The following is a 24,196-nucleotide window of genomic DNA, read 5'->3' as shown; positions in this document are numbered from 1 at the left end:
CTGGGAAATTGGAAAGTGCGTCAAACGCAACGAGGCATGTCACAAATTCCTTTCATTGTAACAGACAGGAGCGGCTTGTAGTCTGTCTCAATGACGACCATCTGCCCGTAAACGTACTGGTGGTTTGTCGCAACCAAACAAAATGCGAAGCGCGTCTTTTTCAATTTGTGCGTTACGTTGTTCCACTTGCGTTAGCGCTGGGGTTGTTTAAGCCACTGGTCGCCAGTGACCGCCGTGACACTGCAAAAGCGCCGCACCGACGCCGTCTTTCGATGCGTCACACGTTATCTTCGTCTCCTTTCGAGGATCGAAGTTTGCTAACACGGGCCCTGTACTAAGAATCTGCGTGATGCTGTTCCACTCGCTCGCATGGTTTTTGGTCCACTCAAACACCAAATGAGCCTTGATAAGTGCTCGCAACAGCCCCGTTCGTTCAGACATGTGCGGAACATATTATCCGAAGTGGTTACTCACCCCCAACATACGCTGAATGTCTGTTTTGTTGTTGTTGAAGCGATGTTTATTAGGAAATCGACGTTGTTGTTAGTTACGCTCTGGGCGCACTTGTCACTGTCGATGGGAAAGGGAATTAAGGGAAAAAAGAGATAGAGAAGGAGAGAGGGGGAAGGGGGAAGAGGATTTCTTCAGTGTGTTGACTCGCGACTCCTGGAACTCCCGAAAACCTCTGGATGTAAGATCTCCAAGAGCCCCAGGAGCCGCAAGTAACCCAGATCTCTTGGAAGTCCTAGAGGATCTCGAGGAGTTCCGCGCTCCTCAGGAAGCTGACTACACTCTTGAGTGCCTTGTCCGTAGTAGCTCGTGAGGCTCTTGGACGCAGGAGTTCTTCCAAGTTGGTACTAGGTAGCCCTAGACGGGAAAAAGCATCACGGAGGTTGGTGCGCTCCTCTTCGTGATCACTGCAGTGCAGGAGGAGATGTTCAACGTCGGCCGTTTCCTCGCAGGTCTGGCATATGGGGTCAACACTGAGTCTGAAGCGACTTATCCACGCCGGGGTGAAGGCGCTTCCGGTCCGTAATCTGTGAATTACTGCGGCAGTTTGGCGGTCGAAGCCGCGCGGTACCCGAGCTGGGAAGGCACCTGTTACCACTACGGGGTCCGGGTGCTGTAGGGCGATAGCTCTTCTCACAAGGAGTTTTGCGTCTGAGACGCGGGGAACGGTTGAAAGCGGGCACTCGGGGTCCTTGTGAGCCCGCACCGCTAGAAAATCAACGACCTCATTGCCTCTAATGCCACAGTGGCTCGGGAGCCATTGGAAGGCAATGTTGTTGCCTTCTTGCTGAAGCTCGACCGCATCCTGTGCGATTGAACGGGCCAGGGGCGTTGCCCGTTCGAGCCTAGATAGCAGCTCGAGGGCTGATCTTGAGTCGCTCAGGATGACCCAGCGTAAAGCCTGTGTGCAGCCTGTCCGAATACCCCAGAGGGCGAGCCGTATGGCTGCTAGCTCTGCCGTGGTGGAGGATGCCTGGTGATCCAGGCGCTCACTGGTACCCACAGCTGCTGCCTCGAAGAAAGCCGCTGCTGTTGCTGTGCCTCCGGAGGGGTCCACCGATCCGTCGGTGTACACTCGGGTCCATCCATCGTACTGGGTAACTAAGTGGTCTTCCGTGAGCTGCCTTGCTACGACCACTGCTACGTTCTTCTTGGACCGCAGTCCAGGGATATGTAGGCTGGTTCGCAGGGGGTGGGAATTTTTGTGCAGCTCTGGGAGTGGAGCGAGTGGTCCTGGTGTGCCAGCTATGTCACCAAGAGTGCAGAGGTGCGCTCCTAGTCTTGATTCAGCGCGCTCGGCGATCCTCATTAGGAGCGTGATGGTCGAGTCGCAGTTGCTCATTCGAGTCACATGACCCAGCGCCCGTTCTTGCATGATGTTCTCTACAGAGTTAATCCTGGATTCTGTGAGCGTATGTCGAGACGAGGCTGTGCGGGGAACTCCAAGGCAAATCCTGAGTGCCACGCGTTGCGCTTGTTCAAGGTTTTTGAGCTGGTTGGCACTCAGTGTGGCGAAAGGTAGGGCGTACAATGGGCGGGCCAGGATGAGCCCCCTATACAGTTGCAGCATCATGTGAGATGAGGTTCCCCAAGTAGTTCCGCCGAGCATCCGGAGGATGTTTGTATGGGTTCGCATCTTTTGAAGAACTTCCCTCATTGCTGGGCCCCAGGATAGCCTTGAGTCCAACGTGACGCCAAGATATGTGGCCGTTTTCGCCAGTTTCACTGGAGTGTCCCCAATGCATAGTGTGGGCATGAACTTGCTTGGCCTCTTTGGAGCGTAGCACAGCGCTATCGTTTTTTCGGCTGATATTGCCAAGCCCAGTTGGTGGAGACGATACACTGCATTTGTCAGGGCTCGCTGGAGAGCGCATACCATACGTTGCCTTCTGTAGCTGGGGGCAGTGGACCAGAGTGCCACGTCGTCTGCATAGACGGCCATGCTGATAGGGTACGCTGGCTCTTCTCCAACCCTTGCCGCCGCTGGGAGTGACGCGATGGCCAGAGAAAAGAGTAGCGGGCTAACAACACTCCCTTGGGGAACTCCTCGGATGATTTTCCGGGGGTTGCTCACCGCGTTGCCTGCCTTTACACACATGGTGCGTTCACTAAGAAACGCACAAATGTATTTCAGTGGACGTCCGTTCACCCCGAAACGGCGTAGAGCTGATATGACGGCCTTGTGGGGGAGGGCATCAAAGGCTTTGCGGACGTCCAGAAAGACGGCCACCGCAGACCAACCCTGCGCTTTTGCCTCTTCCAGTGAGCTGACGATATCTCCCATTGCATCTACTGTGCTTCGATGGTACCGGAATCCCGAAAAACAGTCCGGTAAAGCCCTTGCCCCTTCTAGGTGGTAAACAAGACGGCGTAGCACCATACGCTCCATCACTTTCCCGAGGCATGATGTCAAGGAGATAGGCCTGTATGAGCTTAGCTGGTCTTGGGGCTTGCCGGGCTTCAGCAGTGGTATCGTTGTTGCTACCCTACAAGCGTCTGGCAGCTCAGCTGTCCTCCAGACTTTGTTGATGAGAATACGGGAGTCAAAGAAAGAATAAAAACACTTAAGGACAAGGACAGACAGCACAGTTCTTTCAACTAGCAACACACATTTACTGGTGTCTCCTTCAATAGTGCTATCTTCTTCCTAACGTTTGAGACTAAAGAGGAAGATGCGGAATTAATATATTCATATACACCCGGAAAAAAAAACAAAAAAAAACACAAATTTACGCCCAATACACTGAAGATAAAGAATTCAGAAAGAAAGAAAAAAGAGAAAGAGAACCACTATTGACAAATTGAGATAGAGCGCCCTTTGGCTAATCCAGCTCTGGTTTCAGGTAGTTGATCTCATTTCTGGACAAGGCGAGAGAAGGGGCAGCGATGTTGTGATCGTCATGGGCAATCTTGTATGCCTCAATGATCTCTCTCCCGAGCTTGTTCTTATGTCTCCCAATCGTGCAGGTGTCCTGGAACCGGGCTTCACAGTTCGTACAGAGACGTTGATGAACCACTATTGGGTGAAAAGTGTCGTCCAAAGCACGAGAGACCTCGAGGACGTGCTCTCGTAGGCGCGTGTTAAGGCAACGACCCGTCTGTCCAATGTATCGGTCGCCACAGGAGAGAGGGATGGAGTATACCACCCCCTCTTCACAGGGAACGGTCTGATGAGCGTGTTTGATGGAACATCTTTTGATGGATTCGTTATTGTTCACGCGCCTGCACAGTTGTTTCAGGCGCAACTTGCACGAGAAAACAACCGAAACGTTGAAGCGCGCTGCAATTGCCTTCAGTCTGTGCGCCGAGTTGTGCACATAGGGAATGCAGATAACGCGTGAAGGCTTACTACGTGGAGCACGGGGCCTTTGGTTGGTTAGAATTAACTGAACAAGAATGGTGCTCAGTAGACCTTGCGGATAACCTGCTCTGAGGAGACGTTCTTGTTGTTTTGCAATGCTGAAGCTTGCAAAGTGAGAACATGATTTGGTGCGAGAAGATGAGAGGAGAGACCGGATGATTCCATGTTTTACCAGTTTAGAATGGGAACTGCAGAATGGAAGAATAGGTTTCCGAGACCGTTGTTGGAAGGCCCAACAAATGCCGGTCGGAAGAAGATGCAGACGAAGATCGAGATACTGGAGACCATCGCCTGAGCTGTCTTCCCTTGTGAAATTCAGGCCTGAGGACGAAGAAGTGAAGGCTTGAACTACAGAATCAGAAGAAACTGAGATCGGGTGAATGACTAAATAATCATCCACGTAACGAAAAACATGGAAGACAAGTGACAACTCTTCAAGGCGTGCTTCAATCTCCCTATCCACATACGTTAGAAATATTTCGCTGAGGACTGGGGCAAGGCAGGAGCCTATGCAGACACCTTTCTTTTGCCTGAGAATTTCCTTTCCATGTTCGACGAGTGTTGATTGTAGATATAGGGCCAAAAGGTCTAGGAAACCCCGTTCAGATACCCCAGATGAGTTCTGAAAGTCGCATGGGCCATGTTCGTGGATGGCACTTGACACAGAATCCATAAGAAATGCGGGATCTAATCGGTAATATAGTTCCTCAATGTCTAACGAAAACATGGTAAAGGCCTCGGGAGTTGAATGGAGGTCATGAAGTCGGGATACAAGTTCTGTGGAGTTGGCAACTCTGAAAGGTTGGTTGAGACTGATCGATGACAGATGCTTTTGCAGAAAAAGACCAAGAGGCTTCTGCCAACATCCCTTTTCTGAAATGATGCTTCTTAAGGGAACTCCTTCTTTATGGGTTTTTGCCGTGAAAAACACAGTTAGGTATTGCTTGGAAGGAGCCCCAATGGCAGCTTTAAGAGCCGGGAGATTAAGGGAGCAGCAAAGTTGCTTTGCCTTTGAACGGAGAGACCCTGAAGGCCTGGTCTTCAGAGTATCAAAATTCTTTTTCAATGCCTGGCTCACCTTCTGCCCATAGGAACCTTCATCTAAGATGACAAAAACACCTGTTTTATCTGATTCCAGTAGTTTCAGGTGACTTCTTTGCAATTCTTCGACTGTAGCCCGGATCGGAACTTTGCCCGTAGGTGGAGGAGCATGGGCGCAGGCGGATCGGACTCCAGCATCAAGAAAAGCTTGCCGGTCTTGTTCTGGAATGTGAGTCGCATCTTCTTCCGACCGGCATTTGTTGGGCCTTCCAACAACGGTCTCGGAAACCTATTCTTCCATTCTGCAGTTCCCATTCTAAACTGGTAAAACATGGAATCATCCGGTCTCTCCTCTCATCTTCTCGCACCAAATCATGTTCTCACTTTGCAAGCTTCAGCATTGCAAAACAACAAGAACGTCTCCTCAGAGCAGGTTATCCGCAAGGTCTACTGAGCACCATTCTTGTTCAGTTAATTCTAACCACCCAAAGGCCCCGTGCTCCACGTAGTAAGCCTTCACGCGTTATCTGCATTCCCTATGTGCACAACTCGGCGCACAGACTGAAGGCAATTGCAGCGCGCTTCAACGTTTCGGTTGCTTATATACAGGAAAAAAAGGGGGGGGGGGGATGAAAAGGGTGGAAAGGAGTTTTCTCGTGCAAGTTGCGCCCGAAACAACTGTGCAGGCGCGTGAACAATAACGAATCCATAAAAAGATGTTCCATCAAACACGCTCATCAGACCGTTCCCTGTGAAGAGGGGGTGGTATACTCCATCCCTCTCTCCTGTGGCGACCGATACATTGGACAGACGGGTCGTTGCCTTAACACGCGCCTACGAGAGCACGTCCTCGAGGTCTCTCGTGCTTCGGACGACACTTTTCACCCAATAGTGGTTCATCAACGTCTCTGTACGAACTGTGAAGCCCGGTTCCAGGACACCTGCACGATTGGGAGACATAAGAACAAGCTCGGGAGAGAGATCATTGAGGCATACAAGATAGCCCATGACGATCACAACATCGCTGCCCCTTCTCTCGCCTTGTCCAGAAATGAGATCAACTACCTGAAACCAGAGCTGGATTAGCCAAAGGGCGCTCTATCTCAATTTGTCAATAGTGGTTCTCTTTCTCTTTTTTCTTTCTTTCTGAATTCTTTATCTTTAGTGTATTGGGCGTAAATTTGTGTTTTTTTGTTTTTTTTTCCGGGTGTATATGAATATATTAATTCCGCATCTTCCTCTTTAGTCTCAAACGTTAGGAAGAAGATAGCACTATTGGAGGAGACACCAGTAAATGTGTGTTGCTAGTTGAAAGAACTGTGCTGTCTGTCCTTGTCCTCAAGTGTTTTTATTCTTTCTTTGACTCCCGTATTTTCACCAACACGCTCTTTCATCTTTGTTTGTTGATGAGAGCTAGCATCGCTGGGAGTGCCGACTCGTTGACGTTTCTCAGGGCCTGGTTGGTGACTCCATCTGGTCCTGGTGACGCGCGGTGTCTGGGAAGGGAATCAAGGACGTACTGCAGCTCGTGCAGAGTAAAGTCGGTGTCCGGTTGTTGCATCAGAGGTGCCGTGGGATGACGGAACTTGTCCCAATTCTCGGGGGGTGGTCCCACTGTCGGTACCAGCGGAACTTTAGTGAAAGTATCCGCGAGGAGTTCCACCATGTCCGCTGGTCGGAGGTTCATGGCCACGGCCATTCCTAGGACTGGGTTTCGGGGAATCGGGCGGCCCGCCAGTGTTCTCGACATCCTCCAAGCCCGGCTTCCTCCGGATGGCCTGTCTAGAGTACTACACTTGAGACGCCATTGTCGGCGCGCCAGTTTCTTTCCGTGTTTCCTGAATCTGGCATCCAGTCGCCTATAGGCCAGGGTGTCCTCCGGTTTTCCGGTGACCCATGACTTTCGCTGGGCTCGCCGTCTTCTCGCTCGGAGTTTAAGCCAGTCGAGGTGAGGGTTAGGACGTGTTAATGGCACGCTGACTTCACGGGTGGCTTCTTTGAGGACGCGCGACAGTGTTTCTGAATTGAAGGAAATCCCCCCTCTAGTGCTTCTCCAAGCAGTGTCCTGTAGTGGTCCCAGTCGACTATATGGCAAGTCCTAAGGGGGACTTTCGGCGGTCTTCCAATGACAATTGGAAGGTGATCACTCCCCCAGCTGTCCGCCTGAGGGGTTGCACTGAGCCTCAGGGACCAAGTTGTGAAGGTGAGATCAATCACGCTTCCCATCACTCCAGGGCGGATAAACGTCTGGCTCCCACTTGTTATGTTCCTCAGGTCAAGTGCTTCGACCGTTGCCTGTAGCTCCCGTCCCCGTGGGGAGTCTTGCTTGTCTCCCCAAGACTGCGAGTGCGCATTGAAGTCTCCGGCTACTATAAGGTCTCCCTTGGCTCGGACTCGAATGTCCGCAAGTACATGGGTGTCCCAGGGTGCGTTAGGGGCCACGTATACCGAGACGATGGTGAATGGACGTCTTCTCCATTCTACCGTCACCGCCACGAACTCCGCACTCTCAGTGCATAAATCATTGAGGTCCACCTCACTTTGTGGCAACTCTCGACGCACTAGTAGTGCTGCCCGCGGAAACCCTCTTGCCACATGTGGTTTGCTGGCGTACACTACATGATCCGCAATGCGCATGTCGCCGGCTGACATTCTTGGTTCTTGGAGAGCTACTGCATTGTAGGCGTTGTCTAATAGGTGTTTGCGGAGCTCAGGGAGTCGCGTTCTCAATCCGTTACAGTTCCATTGAAAAACTGAGCAGGAGAGGGGTTGAAGATGCTTGGTGGTCCTCTTATTAATGTCTCCCATCGTGGATGAGTTGGTGTGGGCAGGCGAATGGTGGAAAATTGCTGTCCTGCAGCATTGAGATCTGTGATTCATACTGGTGTATGAGGTGTTTGTGCCTTAAATTATCTGATGAGAGCGTTTTACGAAGCGTATACCATATAAATTTGTAGAGGGCTTGTGATGAACAGGGTTCCTTCCACTCCATTGCAACAGACTCAGTTTCAATATGATCTGACTCATCTGTTCGGTGCCATTTAGCTTTTGAGTTACAGTGAAGAAAATATCTGTACTGACAAGTGAGGCTTTCTTGGAAACGCTCTAGCATAGCATTGCAATAATGGGTTCTAATGTGAGGATGCCTTTGATCACTTGATGAAGTGTTGATGTCTGTGACGTTGTGGCCAGTATCTTGCGAAGAGCAGTGAACATAAGTGGGATTATGGCTTTAAACATAGAGTCAGTCTTTGTTCCACTTTCTTGGTTGGGTCCCGTCATGTGCACGTTGGAGGTCTTATGTGAAGTGATGTTTTTGATTTGTGGTTTGTCCCAAAACGAAGGTTTCCTAGAAACTGGTACTGTAGTTGTTGCGGTACATTTATCGGTGACCAGATTTGCAGGCGTGCTCTCTACGTCTTCGAGAGGGGGAAAGTCTTGAGCAGTCAGAAGCAGAGTATTGTTGGCGGAGGCGCTAGATTCTTGTATGTTGTTTGAATCCGTTGTTCTGTTTGCCTGTCTTTTTGCATGCACAGCACTTTTGGCCTCACGAAATGTGGTGTTATGCTCTAACTTGTACCTCGCTACTTCTGCCTCCCTTGCCCTCACTGGGCACTCAGGTGCGTTGGAGGCGTGATTTCCATGACAGTTGACGCAGCAGGGGTTGGCTTCGCACTTGTCTTTGTGGCATTGTCCACACCGAGAACATAACTGGGTTTCTTCCGCGCAGGCAGCTGCGATGTGGCCGAATTTGTGACACCGGTAGCACTGCAAGGGGCGTGCTCGGTAGGGAATTACTTCCGTTCTTACAAGACCGACATTGACATGTTGAGGAGCTACTTTTGTTGCGAACGACACTCGCACAACGGGTGATGTCTTGCCAAGGCGTTTCACTTCCGTTATGGAGGCGGTTGACTGTAGTCGCGCTTTTATGTCGGTCTCTGTGCAGTCAGGGTCGATGTCTCGAAGGACGCCATAGCAATTTGTGCGGTCGCTAGGTAGAAAAGCACGCACCGGCAGTGCGCATAGCTTGGTTAGCTTCAGGAGTTCGGCTTTGAGTGCAGGCCGTTTAACGTCAACCGCAACGATATTACGAGCTTTGTTGATACGAACTACACTAACCATGTCTGGTGCGACGTTGTTCAGGTAGTCAGTCAGTTTAAATTTGCTGAGCGATGCAACCTTGCTGGCGTCAGTTGGCATGTACAGTACTGTGAATCCGACTTGTAGGTTGGTCTTCTCTTTAGAATGCGATGCTGAGCTCTGGCTTGTCTTTCGTCTTTTCTTGCCATGAACGACCTCGTAGTCACCGTCGTCGGAGTGCAACTCGTCGTTAGTAGACACGATTGTCGATGAGGAGCTGCTCATTGTGTCAGCGGCGCAGTGTATGGGTGGAATCTCATAGCCGTCTTTGATGATCGTCGATGTGCTTGCCTGTGCTTCATCCATGTCAATGGACATGAGAGCGTTCGATGACTCGATGTCCGAGGTCATATTTGTTGATGTCCTGGCCTCCCCTCAGGAGGTCCTTTGCGCACGAAGATCCTATGTCGTTCTGCTAGTTGTTAACCGCCGAATGTACTGTTTAAACACGCAATTTATCGGCTACGTAAGGAAAATTCAGAGACACGAAAAGGGTTACCAGCAGCAGTGTCGTCGTCGTCTTCTTTTTCCCTCTGTTTTGTTCTTTGGCCCCGGCATTTCCACCAGGCCTTGCACCAGCTTTGTATTGGACGAGATACCTTTCGCTCCGATTATGAAACCCAGGAACTGTATTTCCGTTAAGTGGAGCCTACATTCTGTGCATAAAACGTTAAACCAACTTTTTCAGCGGCTTTCAACGCTGACACTAGGCTGTCATCAAGCTCTTGCCGCGTCGCGCCACACCAGAATGTCATCAATATACACGTGCACGCCAGGTAGACCATAAAACACTTGACTTAGTGTCCTTTGGAAAACCTTGGGCGCCGAGGAGATATCAAAAGGCAGAGGGAGGTAACGGTTTCTGCTAAAAGGAGTTGCGAAAGTACTTATTTTCGACGTTTTCTCGTCCAGTGGTATCTGGTGGCATCCAGAGTTTGCGTCTAGGCAGCTAAAGTAGACTGCGCCGGCCAGTTCTCCTTCTTTATCTTCCCGCTTGGGTAGTTGGAAGTGCTGCCTCTTCACATGCTCGTTAATTCTTCTTGGGTCCATACAGACCCGAAGTCCGCCATATTTTTTCTTGACCAAAACCAAAAGGATTACCCAATCGGTGGGAGAGTCTTCTCTTTTGATGATTCCCGCTTGCTCCATTCTTTGGAGCTCGTCGTGAAGAGGCTGACGGAGGGACAGGGGCACCCTCCGGGCTGGCTGGACGACGGGGGCGGCACCAGGCTGCAGGACCATGCTGTAGGGCTGCTTCAGGCAGCCTAATCCATGGAAAAGGTACCCGAAATCTTTGGTAGCCTTGTACTCCTCCGAAGTTCCGATGGCGTCCACTGCGCACTGCACAATTCCTAAGGCTTCGCTTGCGTCCAGTCCCAGTATGGCCTGGCGACCATCTTTCACGACAAAGAACTTCACACTATTAGCAGCCTTTCCGACGGTCACCTTCAGGCCAGGTCGTTCCAAAGTTTCTTATAAATCCTGTGTACGCTCGCAGGACAGGGCTACTGGGCTTCAACGCTTCTGGCGCTCGCAGTTTTTGTACACTGAAAACGGTATCAGGCTGACTTGAGATTCGGTGTCAACTTTAAAAAAGACTTCTCGAGCAGAAACTTGAGCTTTGATGATCTAATCGTGTTTTCCGTTTTAGCCGCCTATCTCCGGAACGTCCAAGTCAACGTTGACGTCATCGTTGACGTCATGTCTGCTTACTTCACCAACTGCGGTCGAGCTAGGACTGCGAATCGCGAAGTGATTAAGCTTCCGGCATGAGTTGCATTTTTCCCGTAGGCGGGACACCGTCTGACTTCGTGTCGCCGATTGCATTTTCCGCAGCGTAATTGCTTTGTCTTTTTGGTCCGCCTCGCTGCATTGCGGTGTTGCTTGTTGTGGGATAGCATCAATACGGTTGGCCTCTTTGTTCCAGACCTGGTTTCGTTTCGCCAGAGTTTCCGCTACTTTGCACATTTCTTCTGCCTTTGGCAACGTTAGACCCTTCTCGCGAAGGCACGTGTTCGGCACGAATCATTCGTGTCGAACACGATTTAGCCTCTGATCATTGGGTCATGCAGTTCTCCAATATTGCACTGGGCGGCTAGCTTTTTCAGGACTCGAATAATCTTTTCGACGGGTTCTCCCTCGGCTTGCGCTCTTGAGCGAAATACGTAGCTTTCATGCACTTCATTGCTCACCTCGGCGAAGTATGCTTCAAACGCTCTGACGAGGGTTGTGTAGTCGTCCTGGTCTTCCCCGTCCTCAAGCTTGAAGTTATTGAAGACGTCTAGTGCTTCGTCGCCGGCAACGCTCAGCAGGACTGCAGCTTTTGCAACTTCACTTCTTGGACGTTCTTTCGATGCCGTAGCCTTCGGCAACAGCTCGATTTTCTGCTCGAAGCGCTTCCAGTATTCGAAGATGTTGCTCGACAGTTGTAAGGGCTCCGGCGTTTTGAGCAGATCCATCGTCGTCACTGCGTCGTCCGACTAAGCTTGGGCCTGCACCGGCCACTTCTGACACCATGTATCATTGACGATAAAGAGGCAGTCGACAGGATCGTGTGCAGAGCAAAAAGAACACGGTCTGATGGACGTCTGCGGTATTTATCAAATAGCGCCGGGCGCACTGCGCATGACTAGTGCCTTGTCATGCGAGGCGTTGTACATGATAAGCCCGATACACTCAGTGACTTGATATAAGCTCAGAAAAGTCGCATCTCAAGGCTTGTACTACAGTACTGTAATTTGACATTGCCGAAAACGTAATTGTCGTTCTTCCGCGAGCGGTAAAATGCTTTCATTGGAGGAACCAAATGGTGTCGACTTCACGTGCATCGCTACAACAGAGCCCAGATCGACAGCTTCCGAGCTGTCAGCGACAAAGTCGTGTAAGAGAGAGCACACGTACTCTGCTCTCTGCAGTCTGTGGGAAAGGGGATGGAAAAAATACCATTTCTATATTTACAAATCTTGTCCATATTTCCGTCAACGAGGCTAGTCATTTCAGTAAAAGACCTAACTGCAGGAGATGGCGAAGGTACAAGATGACCAAATTATTTTTTTAAGCTACGGGACTCTACCAAAGTGTTTGTAATGTCGAGGCCGGAGTCCTCAAGCACCGAGCCTCCTGCAAAGCCCGAGGTCATCAGAACTAAAAGCCATTGGAAGTGCTGATTTTTTTTTTCTTGTGTAGTACCCCCGGAAGTGCCTTGATTAGTACACCTTAAAATTAAAGCAGCATTTCTCGCCCAATACTGTGATGCGACCAGAAAGGAATATAATTCTTTGAATATTAGGAAACACATTTAATCCTGTCACTTGTGGTTGAAAACTCAGTAATGAAACAGGTCTTTCAGCGTTGTGATAAAAAAGCGAATCCTCATGAATAATGTTAACCTGACTTAAAATCCCTCTTTCTTTTATCACCTTATCACCCTAAGCGTTACTGTGAGCTTATTATAATATTAATGCTATCTAATATTTCGCATTTCCCCGATATATGTATTCTTTGTTTTTGACCCAAAACAAGTACATAAGTTGTGAACGAGCCTCACAGGTATACATCGAAATGTGGTGGCATGGAAGAAGCAAAAATTCGCACTCGGTTCGGCGAGTTTGTGAAAAAAAAAAAAACATCTCGCCCCTTTATTGCCCGGCATAAAAGTTTGAAGAAATATTTGAACACGGGCGTGAGCAACCCAGTCGTTCCCCGCGATATACGGCATGTTCCATTTTCTGCTAGTCACGCCCGTGAAAAAAGAAATCATAGGTTGGCTTTATTACGTCACCGGCTCATATCTTGATTTGTATCTCTTTTTTGCTGCGTATGCCTGGAACGACGTTTCTTCTCAGATTCGATTGAGAAGGCGGTCACTGCTTTGCCTAATAATGTGATGACTGGCACGCGCAGCCTTTTACCACAAAAAAAATCGAAGGATTAAAAATATGTCCATTTTGGTTTTCTCGAGAACTAAAACGCTCATTAAATCGCCAGATGTTACTTTTATACCGTCTTCACCGCGGGACTTGAAGGATAAGGATGGCTAGTTGGGCTTGTTGGTTTCGCATCATGGTGTAATACGCCAAAACAACAAGGACAAAAAACGAAGGGAGAACTAGACAGAACGCGGCGTAACTTTCAACTGAACTGTTGATTTAGATGACAGGATTTTAAAATATATATATATATATAAAAGCAGGCACACTTGGCACAACAGCAAAGATATGGTCTAAAAATACCCCCCCCCCCCCCTCAGAAATGCCAGCGTCATTGGTTCTTCAAAGAGTAGAATACTTTATCAGTCAAGGACAAAGAGGGAGCGCTTTGACAAGTACTGTCGTGGTGGGACCTAATCAGGAGGCTTCGTGAATTTCTCTGGCCGTTTTTGTTTTGTAATCGCCCATGACACAGGTGTCACCAAAGAGGGGGCTGCACTTTCCAGAGTTGGGCCGGCATTCTGAACGGTCACAGTTGACCGCTAAATGGCCAGACAGGGACTGCCTGATCGCCAACGCATGCTCTCTGACCCTATGATTAATGCACCTCCCCGTCTGGCCAACGTACACCTTACAACATGACAGGGGGATTTCGTACGTGACACTAGTGGCGCATTCGCGGAACTTAGTGACATGTCTTTTGCACGACTCTTGTGGCACATCCGATTCCTCTTCTAATCTACTTATCCTTTTACACAGCGAAGATAGTTTATTCGGTGCAGAAAAAACGAATGATATGTCAAAGCGATGGGCCACCTTCTTCAGATTGGGGGACATCTTGTGAATGTAAGGCAAGACAACAGGCCTACCTACCCTCCTGGAAGCCCTTTCGCACACTGCGCTGTTGTCTTTTTTTAATCTTTTTTGCTAGGGTCTCTGAAACATCACGAAGAACATGACGGGGGTACCCTGCCTCTTCAAGTCTGCTGAGTTGAGAATAAAAAAGTGAAAGCCGTTTACAACTCCCTGTAACACCGAATTAGAGCGCAGCTCTTGAGGAGGAGAAGGGAAGGGTACTGGGGGGTGAAGTGACCTGGGGGGGTCACGTGACCTTGGGGAGTCACGTGACCATGCCGATGATGTCATCAGTGACGTCACTGATGACGTCATCAGTGACGATGACGATGCGGACTCCGATGACGTCATCAGCGATGATGACGATGCGGATGTCGGTGACGTCATGACGATGCGGATGCCCCCCGAAGTCACGTGACACCCGCAGGTCACGTGACCCCCACCGAGGTCACGTGACCTCCCCGATGACGTCATCGTCACTGATGACGTCACCGGCATCCGCATCGTCATCGTCATCATCACTTATGACGTCATCGGTGACGTCACTGATGACCTCACCGGCATCAGCATCGTCATCGTCATCATCACTGATGACGTCATCAGTGACGTCACTGATGACGTCACCGGCATCCGCATCGTCATCGTCATCATCACTGACGTCACCGGCATCCGCATCGTCATCATCACTGATGACGTCATCAGTGACGTCACTGATGACGTCATCAGTGATGATGACGATGCGGATGCCGGTGACGTTATCGATGACGTCATCGGGGAGGTCACGTTACCTCGGCGGGGGTCACGTGACCCTGGGGGTGGTCACGTGACCTGGGGGGTGTCACGTGACTTCGGGGGGTCACGTGACCTCGGGGGGTCACGTGACTTCAGGGGGGTCACGTGACTTCGGGTGTCACGTGACCTTGGGGTGAACTTGGGGGTCACGTGACCTTGGGATGACCTTGGGGGCCACGTGACCTTGAGATGACCTTGGTTACGCCGACGCCGACGGCGACGCCGACGCCGCTCAAGCCGGGAACGGGCCCCTAAGAGCTGCGCTCTAAAACTGTTTTTCATGCAGTGTGGGCAAGATTTTTTTAGCGCGGCCCTTAGGCAAGTTGAAGCAATGCCCCTCTTCACCAGCTTGGAGTGCGCCGAGCTGAACTTTTTTAAAACTGTTCGCAAGCTGCGCTTTCGGCTTGAAATTCACCCACGAGACATCGGTCTGTGGTCGGCTGCAGGTTTTGGATCTTGGGTTATATTTCGGTGCGGAGCATACCTGCTGGGCGTATGAGCCCCGTTCCAAGAAAGGAATGTTGCCGTTCAGCTCGGCAACAGCCCATCACCTCGGCAGGTTGCCGTTCAGTTCGGCAGGTGCCTCGCGGGGTGCACCTGGGTAAGCAGGTGTTTGTGAGTGGCGTCACCCACGTCTGGCTGTGCGTGGCTTTCCCGTGTCCGGGGAAAAGGGCACCCTGGTGGTTGAGTTGAGCTTTCGACCCTTCGGGGCCCCCCGGGTGAGGCAATACACTACTTCGGCCGCTGCTTCCCGTAGACGGGTGTCCTGGCTTGGTTCAACCAGGATGATTCCTGTAAGTCGTCATCCCTTCTACTATACCCTCTTATCTTTCTTTTAGAGCGTAGCTCTTAGGCGCCCGTTTCCGGCTTGAGCGGCGTCGCCGTCGGCATAACCAAGGTCATCCCAAGGTCACCCCAAGGTAACCCCAAGGTCACGTGACCTCCCGAGGTCACGTGACCCCTCCTAAAGTCATCTCAAGGTCACGTGACCCCCAAGGTGACCCCCACGTGACCCCCTGAAGGTCACGTAACCCCCAAGGTCACCCAAGGTCACGTGAACCCCAGGTTACGTGATCCCTCAGGTCATGTGACCCCCGAGGTCACGTGGTCCCCTCCCCGAGGTCACGTGACCCCTCCAGGTCACGTGACTCCCCAAGGTCACGTGGCCCCCGAGGTCACGTGACCCCTCCTAAGGTCACCTCAAGGTCACGTGACCCCCAAGGTGACCCCCACGTGACACCCGAAGGTCACGTGACCTCGGGGGGGGGGGGGTCACGTGACTTCGGGGAGGGAGGGTCACGTGGCCTCGGGGAGGCGTGGGGGGGTGTCACGTGACTTCGGGGAGGGAGGGTCACGTGGCCTCGGGGAGGCGTGACCTGGGGAGGTCACGCCTCCCCGAGGTCACGTGACCCCTCCCCGAAGTCACGTGACCCCCCCCCCCCCGAGGTCACGTGACCCCCCCCCGAAGCATACTCAAGAATGAGGGGAGGAGGAGAAGGGGAAGGGGTCTACCCTCCCCTCAGTAACCTTCACTCCTCCTCCTCAAGAGCTGCGCTCCAGTTCGGCCCAATTCGGCGTTACAGGGAGTTGTAAATGGCTTTCACTTTTAGAGCGCAGCTCTTAGGGGCCCGTTCCCGGCTTGAGCGGCGTCGGCGTCGCCGTCGCTGTCGCCGTCGGCGTCGGCGTAACCAAGGTCACGTGACCCCCAAGGTCACGTGACCCCTCCCAAGGTCATCTCAAGGTCACGTGACCCCCAAGGTCACGTGACCTTGGGGGTCACGTGGGGTCATCTTGGGATCACGTGACCCCCAAGGTCACGTGACCCCTCTGAGGTCACGTGATCCCTCCCAAGGTCATATCAAGGTCACGTGACCCCAAGATGACCCCACGTGACCCTTTGAAGGTCACGTGACCCCCAAGGTCACGTGACCCCCAAGTCAAGTGACCCCTCTGAGGTCACGTGACCCCCGAGGTCACGTGCTCCCCAAGGTCACGTGACCCCTCCCAAGGTCATCTCAAGGTCACGTGACCCCAAGGTGACTCCCACGTGACCCCCCAGGTCACGTGACCCCTCTGAGGTCACGTGACCCCTCTGAGGTTACGTGACCCCCGAGGTCACGTGACCCCCTCCAGGTCACGTAACCCCCAAGGTCACGTGACCCCCTGAGGTCACGTGGGGGTCACCTTGGGAGTCACGTGACCTTGAGGTGACCCCCATGTGACACCCAAGGTCACGCCTCCGCGAGGTCACGTGACCCCCTCCCCGAAGTCACGTGACCCCCCCCCCCCCGAGGTCACGTGACCCCCCCCCCCCGGGAGCGTATTAAAGAATGAGGGGAGGAGGAGGAGAAGGAGGAGGAGGGGTCTACCCTCCCCTCAGTACCCTTCACTCCTCCTCCTCAAGAGCTGCGCTCCAATTCGGTGTTACAGGGATTTGTAAACGGCTTTCACTTTTTTTTTTCTCTACTCCTCTCTCATTCTTTTTCAACTTCTTTGGTGGCAAGGGCTAACCTTGGGTAGCGAAAAAACTCTCTCTTGATCCGTACTTGGTTATGGCTTTCTACTAGCACTGGTAGGTTTTGAGATGTTACCTATTCCCTTGTTGGACTCCGCGTTGGGTATTGCGCTACGGATGCCGAAGTTTCTGCCTTTCATATGGGTTCCAAGCAAAAAAAAAAAACCTTCCCCGGTCGGAACTTAAAAAAGGTCCGGACCGAAGTATTTATTAAAGAGACACCAGCTGCCGCCCGGAATAGCTTCAGCCGCTTTCTGGTAATGCACTCAGAACAAAATGAAAAACCACTTGCGAAACGTTCACCCTTTCTTATATCAAAGATTTTAGAAAACGTAATTGGTAAAAACTTTAAAGCAAAGAAACTAGCATCTGGCGACCTGCTCGTTGAGGTGGAAAACGGAGTGCAAAGTGTTGTTCTTTTAGACTGAAACAGGATTTCGGACTAGAAAGCATCTGTCACCCTACATCGCACCTTGAACAGCTGCCGAGGCGTCATCTCAGAGGACGACCTGCTGGAGTCTAGCGAAGAGGAGGTCTTGGAGGGCCTTTGCGGGCAGGGTGTGCTTGCCGTGCGACGCATCTCCATACCCAGAGACAGACAGGAGAGACCATCGAAGTACTTAGTTCTCACTTTTGCTTCCAGTGTGCTGCCCGAGAGAATCAAGGCAGGCTATCTTCACTGCAAGTTGCGGCCCTACATACCAAATCCGAGACGATGCTTCAAATGCCAACAATTGGGTCACAGCTCTGTTACCTGTCGTGGAAAAACGCCATGTGCAAAGTGCGGAGCAACAGACCATCCAGCTGACACGTGCGAGGGTACATTTCTCAAGTGTGTCTGCTGCTATGGTGCCCACCCCACCTACTCTAGAGCCTGTCCAAAGTTTCAGGAGGAAAAAAAATCCTAAAGCTAAACATAGAAGAAAACCTCACGTACACTCATGTTTTTCTTTCCTCCAAGGAGGCACCTATGCCGAGGCGGCTGCCAGGTTGGCAGCGCCGCCATTAAAGGCAACGGTGCGTACTCAGTACAATATTCGCGACTTGGAGTGCTCACCCAGCCCCCCAAACACCACCGAGGCCTCTGTAGGGTCTCAAACCCCAGCGGCATCGCCCTAAGTAACACGTGCGAAGACTATTCCCCATCGTCCTGGCCCTAAGCCCCGAGTGGTGCTTGACTCCACTCCCTCTTAGAGCAGCGAGAGGTCCACTCCCTCTACTTCAAAGCGGGAGGAGGAGGCCATGGAGGTATCTGCCAATCCGACAGAACCACCTCCACCCTCCGTGGGAGGTACAAAACATACCCCCGAATAGGGGGAGCGAAAGAAAAAACCTCCTCGTGTCACTGTCCCAACCAGTGTAACATAGCTTGTGTCCACTCACAGCGTGAGCCCCACATTTTAAACAATAATTTTATTAACGTGTGATGAGTCACGTTAGGTTCATGCAGTGGAACTGTAGGGGTCTCCTTTACAATATAGATGATGTTCACTGTATATTTAATGATCTACGTCCAATAGCTCTAGCATTACAGGATACCTAATTGACGTCCACACACGCACAAGTTTTACGAAACTCATTCATCCGGTGGTGTTGCCATTGTGGTGCAGAGTGGAGTGGCATGTGCCCAGGTCCCTCTCTGACACGGCCCTCAAGGCTGTGGAAGCACGAGTTTTTACGGACCGTCTCATTACTGTTGTTTCACTATACCTTCCACCACACACCCCCGTCCATATTCATAACCGTCAAAAGCTTTTAACTCAACTTCCACAACTTTTTTTAAAATCTTAGGTGATTTTAATGCTCATCACACCATGTGGGCCAGTGCACGAATTGATTCCCGCGGAGTAGTCATTAAACGGTCTTACTGTCTTCAAATTTGTCTTTTAAATAACAAAACCCAACCCTTTTTTATTGCTGTGCACAACTCTTTCACCTGCATTGATTTATGTATTTTATCACTATCATTGCTTGCTTGCTTTTCCTTGAAGATTTCAGAGAATCCATTTGGCAGCGATCACTTTCCAGTTGTTTTAGAGAATGTGGTCGATCTCCCCACACTTCAAAACCGTGTGCCTAGGTGGAAACTTGACAAGGCGGACGGGGAACGTTTCAGCCTGGCCGCTGCACTTGATGCTTCACTATTGGCCACTCTCTCCCCTGATAAGGCTAGAACATACGTTATTTAACAGATAGTCAATGCTGCTGAGCACTCTATCCCACGTACCTCCGGGAATTTGCCGAAAAAGTGCAAGCCATGGTGGAACAAGTACTGTTCAACCAAACTTACAAGACAAAATAGGTCCTGGGGTGTCTTCCGCGGTACCCTACCGTGGAGAACAAAATTGAATTTAAGAGACGAAAAGCTCAGGCCCGCTGGACAAGAAAGCAGGCAAAAAAGACATCTTCGATTAAATACCTCTCCTCTACAAGTAGGTTTGCTACAGCTAAAGGGGTCTCGGATTGTGTACGCAAAATCAAAGGTAACTACCGGGCTTTTACCATCCCAGTATTTAATCTGCCTCTGGGGTCCGTCAAAGACGTTGCTAATGTTCTTGCGCAGCATTTTCATAGTATTTTTAGCTCTGATAATAAAGTGTTCAATTTAAACCGTTTAAATCTCGCTTAGAGAGTTACTCTATTTCTATGGGGGTCTAACTCACAGCCATATAACTTGCCCTTTACAATATGCAACCCAGAACAAGCTCTCGGCGTAAAAAAGATGTCTGCTCCGGGGCCAGACACACCGCACTATGCTATGCTTCGAAAGTTGTCACAAGATTCGCTCAGAACACTTCATTTTTTTCTTCAACTCTCTGTGGGAGAACTTATGCTTCCCTCAGGAATGGAAGCGGGCTCACATTATACCGCTCCGCAAAGATGGCAGATATGCTACGCTCCCTTGCAATTACCAACCGATTGCAATCACTGGCTGCCTGGGGAAAACATATGAGAGACTGATTAACAGACGGTTAATGTGCCTTTTAGAAAAAAGAGAATCTCGTTTCAAATAACCAGTGTGGCTTTCGTCACGGACGATCTGCAGTGGATCACTTAGTCCGCCTGGAAACGATGATCCGCGAAGCGTTCGTGTATAAACAACACTACATCTCTGTTTTCTTTGACCTAGAAAAAGCATACGATACCACATGGAGGTTTGGAATACTTAAAGACCTTGGAAGCTATGGAATTTGGGGTCTAATGTTGAAGTGTATAGGTGACTTTTAAACGGATAGGTCATTCCAGGTACAACTGGACTCTACTTCCCGACTTCCGAGAAGGAGGCCCAAGGTTTTTATATAAAGCAACCTCCTCTCCCCCTGCCGGCATGTCCTCAGCCAATCGCAGAAGCGAGTGGGCGGAAAAAGTGCGGTAGTAGTGAGGGACTGTCGGCAGGATTCAGGTCTGTGGGGATCCATTTATTGCGCAGGTCCGTTTTTATTGCGAGGAATGAAAAAACTACACACAGCTCCCAGGGAAGTGAGCGGAGATGGCCGGCGGTAATCCCTATCCTAAGGGTACGGTTGTCGGTGTAGATGAGGGTCTGGGGCGACGCAAGCAGTGCCGCAATGGTCCAAGCAAGAGTTTCTCTAAAAAATACGTCGGTCGGGCTTGGTCAGGATGGCGAGGGCCGTAGTGGGCGTCACAACACCAAGTCCGCGCGCTGAGGCGTCGGCGAAGGACACATGGATGGGTGGTCGTGGCACAAGCGGCACAGTGTGGAGCAACGTTTCCCACAGCAAAGAAAAAATGGTAGACCACTGTGTCGGTGGAGGCCTTGCAGTTTCACAAGAGTCAAAAAGGGGGCGAAGCATACTGTACCAAGAACGGTATAAAGAAAATAAAAGCACCACAGTCCGGCAAGACGCTGGTAGAAGACACTGGACGTGGGGTCTGTAGCAGCTGGAGAGTGTCCCATAGGAACCGGATACGCTGTTGAGTGTGGGAGATGACACCTCTATTAGTGTGCAAGTGAAATCCGAAGAAGCGACTGTCGCTGGTAGGTGTTAGGAGAGGGTCGCGAGGATTGACGGCGAAGCCGCAGTTAGCTCAATCCTAGAAAAAGCGGTAGGTTTGTTGTTGCAAGAACACGGTACCGGAATGGGCAACCACAAAATTGCCGATGTAGGCCAATGCCCAAAGGCCTCGTCCTCGGAGGGTACGAGCCATCGCCGTAGCAAGCGCTTGCATAAAGAATGGTGCAGGACGAATCCCGAATGGAAGACGAGTGAATGAGTAGTACTTTCCATTCAGTCTGAACGTAGCGAGCCGTTGGGCTTGCGGGTGAAGCTGGATATGGTAGAAAGCCTCCGCCAGGTCTACCAAAGTAAAATAAGCATGAGGTGGAAGGGGGGCCTGGAGGAGGACTTTCGGGAGAGGGTCCAACCGAAAGGCTGGTGCCGGAAGGTGTGGAGTCAAGTGACTTGCGTCGAGAATGAAGCGCGACTTTGTGGCGGATTTGAGAGCTAGCTCTATAGGACTCAGGAATGGGCCCCGACTAGATGGGCGGATGCGACCCGAGGCCAGCATAGAAGCGACAGCTTCTCTCAAGACAGGGAGTTTTTTCAGCTTTGGGAAGACGGTTATTTATCACGGAAGCCTCCTTGCATGGCACATGTAAAGACGAGTAGTCTGGTGGAGGGTAAAAGGACAAAGCGGTCGCTGTTAAGTCCCAATCTACTTTTGGGGGAGGAACACTGGGAAAAACGGGTTGCCACTCAAGTGGTTCAAGAAAAACCGGTCGGCGGGAGTCGTCATCATCAACAGCGTTGTCTCCTTCTGTGAGGAGCTCATCAGTTGCTGGGTGGTCAGAAAGCCACCTTAAGATTCGGTCAGTCGCAAGGGCCCATGTGTCATCCTCTTCTTCCGTAGAGAGGTCGGAAGAGGACTCAGTGGAGTCTTGGTCAGTAGGCAGGGTAACAGGGATGTCAGCAGCCCGGAGGGCTTGCAAAAGCCCTCCGGGCTGCTGACATCCATCCTTTTATCCTTTCATGTATTCGTATTTATTCATAAATGTTTGAGAAGCTTAATTTTTATGTTTGTTAAAGAAGAAAAACACGTTTGAATAAGTTTATTAAGAAAGTTGATTGTGGAGGCAAATTTTCAGAAACCACAGGGGTAAGTATGTATGTATGAATGCGATAGCATTTATCTTTGCTCACACGGTTGAGATTTTTATGCCTTAATGGGTGAGCACAGTTGAGGTACATTTTAAGCTAAATGTAGCTGGGAACCTCAATTGGGGCATAGCTCACGATTTTAATTTTCCTGCTAATTTTTGCGGAGAATCACAATTTGTTGCTTGGGCTACGGGATGTCATTTTTTCGCTAAATTTAGCGGGGAACTTGAGTTGGTGCATAGGTCATGTGAAGTAAATTTTTTCCGCTAAATTTAGCGGGAAACTTGAATTGGTGCTTTTGTCAAATGAAATCAATTTTCCGCTAAATTTTGCGGGAACCTGAATTGGTGCTTAGGTCCCATGAAGTCAACTTTATGCTAAATATACAGGGGAACTTGGATTGGTACAAAAATCGCGTTGCGTCAATTTTCCCCTAGATTGGGCGGGGAACATCATTCCACTAAATTTAGAGAGAACCTGAATTGGTGCGTAGGTCACAAAAAGACAGTTTTTCCGCCAAATTTAGCGTGGAAACTGGGGAGTTTTCGTAGACCGCGTTTCCCCCTCCGCTAAGTCCTGCGCAACGAAGGAACCTCTACTGCGCCTGCGCGGTGATAGCCTTGACTGTAGAGTTCCGGGTATCGTAGCGGCATCCGGAGAGCATCGCGGGGTGGTGGAAACAATCTACTGAAACTTCCTTCTAAATAGGTCAATATTTTCGCAAGAATTAGCAGGGAACCTTAATTGGTACATAGGTCAGGTTGCGCTAATTTTCTGATAAATTTAGCGGCGAACCTGAGTTGGTGCATAAGAGATATAAAGTCAACATTCGGCTAAATTTAGTAGGAAATTGTCTACGTTAGAGCCGACATACGTAGACATAAATTTGTGGTGAGTAGCTTAGTATTGCTGTCGCATTAAAAAGGTCGAATCTTGAGATTTTTTTCTCAATAATATAACATACGAATCATGTCTCCTTTATACTAAATGGCACGTGAGCAAACTATCATATATACTACTGTGTTATATTAAATATAATAATAACGTAAAAGATTGGCAACGGCCCATATATCTTCGTCTTCGAATGAAGGTACAAATGTCTTCTTTTAGAACACAAAGGTTAATATGACGAAACGACACCCCCATGACAAATTTATAATATTACATATATAAAAACACAGATGGTTTTTCACATAAAAGCACTGAAGAAAAAATCGAAGTGACGTTGAATTTAGTACTTTTAGGCTTTATTTTTAAATGTACACTTGCTTTTTTATATAATCTAAAGGTAAATTTTAAAAATATATATTATTTTTGGAAAGGCTTAAATACCAGATTTTTTTTTCAATATGGATTTATGACTCAACAAACTTTACATTGAATGCTAGCTTGATTCAACCTGGGCATATTATTGACAAAGGTGCAAGCCAGAATTATTTTTATTTCATACAAAATAAACACCCTTTCACAGAACTCTAACCGCTCTTTGCGAAGTCTTAATCAGTGCAAAGAAGTTATAAATGTAGAGAAAAAAAAATTACAAGTTTTGAGACAACAAAATATCACTCGAGAAAACTGCAAAAATGGCAAGAGATACTTTCTGTCTTTTCGAAGCCCAATATTCAAGAACTACAAAATTGGTCTGAGTTCTCATGAGTAGTTTTGTTCTCGTGACACCTTTTCCACAGACATATTTATATATATATATATTTTTTTAAACATCATTTTTTATAGCTGATTTAGAGATCAAATCACCCTTTACTCGAAAACTAAACCCAAATAAACGACAGATACTGCTTCAGTGGCACGAAATACGATAACAGCCGAGGCCAATCGGCAATGTGAGTAGAGCCAGACTTATGCTCAACCTTAAAAACGTCGTTCCGACTGACTTCTATGTCGTGAAAGAAGACGTCACAAACTTTTGGTA

General features: G+C 49.8%; 2 protein-coding genes across 2 annotated transcripts; both read right to left on the bottom strand.

The window, feature by feature from the left end:
• Positions 1–745: 745 nt before the first annotated feature.
• LOC120847519 lies at positions 746–2,452 on the bottom strand. Its single transcript, XM_040219320.1, has one exon. It carries the CDS (start codon positions 2,450–2,452, stop codon positions 746–748), a length of 1,707 nt encoding a protein of 568 aa, XP_040075254.1.
• Positions 2,453–3,332: 880 nt separating this feature from the next.
• LOC115319055 lies at positions 3,333–6,306 on the bottom strand. The gene is made up of 2 exons (XM_040219319.1): positions 6,291–6,306; positions 3,333–5,155 (listed from the first exon to the last, which is right to left on the bottom strand). The coding sequence occupies exons 1-2, from the start codon at positions 6,304–6,306 to the stop codon at positions 3,333–3,335; spliced, it is 1,839 nt and encodes a 612-aa protein (XP_040075253.1).
• Positions 6,307–24,196: the final 17,890 nt, after the last annotated feature.

This window comes from Ixodes scapularis, unplaced genomic scaffold, assembly GCF_016920785.2.
Source record: "Ixodes scapularis isolate PalLabHiFi unplaced genomic scaffold, ASM1692078v2 PGA_scaffold12__126_contigs__length_90152505, whole genome shotgun sequence".
Taxonomy (NCBI): Eukaryota; Metazoa; Arthropoda; class Arachnida; order Ixodida; family Ixodidae; genus Ixodes; species Ixodes scapularis.
Note: the sequence above shows the minus strand (reverse complement) of the source record. Positions and strands in the feature narration are given on the sequence as shown.